This window comes from Colobus angolensis, unplaced genomic scaffold (genome assembly GCF_000951035.1).
Source record: "Colobus angolensis palliatus isolate OR3802 unplaced genomic scaffold, Cang.pa_1.0 Scaffold565, whole genome shotgun sequence".
NCBI classification, from domain to species: domain Eukaryota; kingdom Metazoa; phylum Chordata; class Mammalia; order Primates; family Cercopithecidae; genus Colobus; species Colobus angolensis.
In genome coordinates, this window is record NW_012119210.1 from 194,445 (window position 1) to 196,090 (window position 1,646).

The following is a 1,646-nucleotide window of genomic DNA, read 5'->3' on the forward strand; positions in this document are numbered from 1 at the left end:
AGTGACACTATCTCAGCTTACTGCAACCTCTACCTCCTGGGTTCAAGTGATTCTTCTGTCTCAGCCTCCTGAGTAACTGGGACTGTAGGCGCATGCCACCATGCCCAGCTAATTTTTGCAGTTTTAGTAGAGACAGAATTTCACCATATTGGTCAGGCTTATCTCAAACTCCTGACCTCAGGTGATCCACCCTCCTTGGCCTCCCAAAGTGCTGGGATTACAGGCATGAGCCACTGCACCCAGCCTTGGAATAATTTTTAGTAGAAGTATGTCCCATGCAATATTTGGAATATACTTACACCATAAAAAATTGTATTCATTGTTTATCTGAAATTTGAATTTAACTGGGCAACCCTACCAGCTGGCTTTGGAAAGGGGGTGGGTGTGTGGGCAGATGCCTGGCCAGCTGTGTGGCCTGAGCCTTCTTCTTCCCAGCTGTGAGCCTCAGTTTCTCCATCATCCACCCCTATAGACTCCAGGGGCACAAGGGCCAGTGAGGAGAGACGAACCCTGGCTCTTACTGGGTACCTCACCTGTACCACTGTGGGATGGATGGCACAGGGGACAGGTAGGGCTGGCTGTGCCTTCTGAAAGGTGAAGGAGTCAGACCTCAGAGAGCTCTTGGCCTTTCCTGTAGATAGCCCTGGCCCAGGCCTGGGGGGCGGGGAGTGTGGCACAGGGCACAGGGAGAGGCTCTTCTTTTCCTTCTTATTTATTGATTTATTTATTTGAGACAGGGTCTCACTGTGTCATCCCGAGCTGGAGTGCAGCGGCACAGTCATGGCTCACTGGAACTCAGGCTCAAGCAATCCTCCCGCCTCAGCCTTCCACGTAACTAGGACTACAGGCATGTGCCACCACGCCTGGTGAATTTTTTAAAATTTTGTTTTGTAGAGATAGGGTCTCACCATATGCCCAGGCTGGTCTTGAACTCCTGGCTCAAGCACTCCGCCTGCCTCATCCTCCCAAAGTGCTGGGATGACAGGTGTGAGCCACTGTGCCCAGCCTTTTTCCTTTTGCCCTAGAAAAGTGTTTCATGGTTGGGCGCAATGGCTCACGTCTGTCATCCCAGTAATTTGGGAGGCCAAAGCGGGCGGATTGCTTGAGCCCAGGAGTTCGAGACCAGCCTGGGCAACATGGCGAAACTGTGTCTCTCTATTTTTAAAAAATTAAAGTATAAAAAAAGGAAATAATTTCATTATCATGCCCTAAAAGGTATAAAAAATAAGATAACTTCAGGATCTAGGAGAATTTGGAGTAAAATTGAAGAAGTTTTTAAATATGTATTTTTATAAAAAATACAAGAAAAAGAAACAGAAGAAAAAATAACTAAAAATAAGGTAACGAGTATTAGTTATCTTATTTTTTCTTCTGTTTATTTTTCTTTTATTTCTTATCAACCAGCTTAAAAATTAAAAGGAGTGGAAAGTTTGGGGCCCTGGTTCTGCTACCTGGTTCATTTTAATTTTTAAATTTTAACCTTCTCCCTGCCCCATTCCCCAACCTCTCTTTGAGTTGCTTCACCCACCATCTCTGTCTGCAACCCTGGGGCTCTCTCTTTCAAGGTGGTTGTCTCTCTATCTCTCCAGTGTCTCTCTGTCCCTGTCTGGACCCTGCTGGGGGCCACAGAGCAGGCAAAGGCAGGT

General features: G+C 46.7%; 1 protein-coding gene across 1 annotated transcript in view; it reads left to right on the forward strand.

Moving 5' to 3' along the window:
- The first annotated feature begins 1,049 nt into the window (after positions 1-1,049).
- GAL3ST1 (galactose-3-O-sulfotransferase 1) overlaps positions 1,050-1,646 on the forward strand; it is a 3,643-nt gene continuing 3,046 nt past the window's right edge. Inside the window, exons 1-2 of the mRNA XM_011961699.1 lie at positions 1,050-1,058; positions 1,590-1,644. Of these exons, the coding sequence (XP_011817089.1) occupies positions 1,050-1,058; positions 1,590-1,644 (64 nt within the window). The remainder of the gene's footprint in view (positions 1,059-1,589; positions 1,645-1,646) is intronic.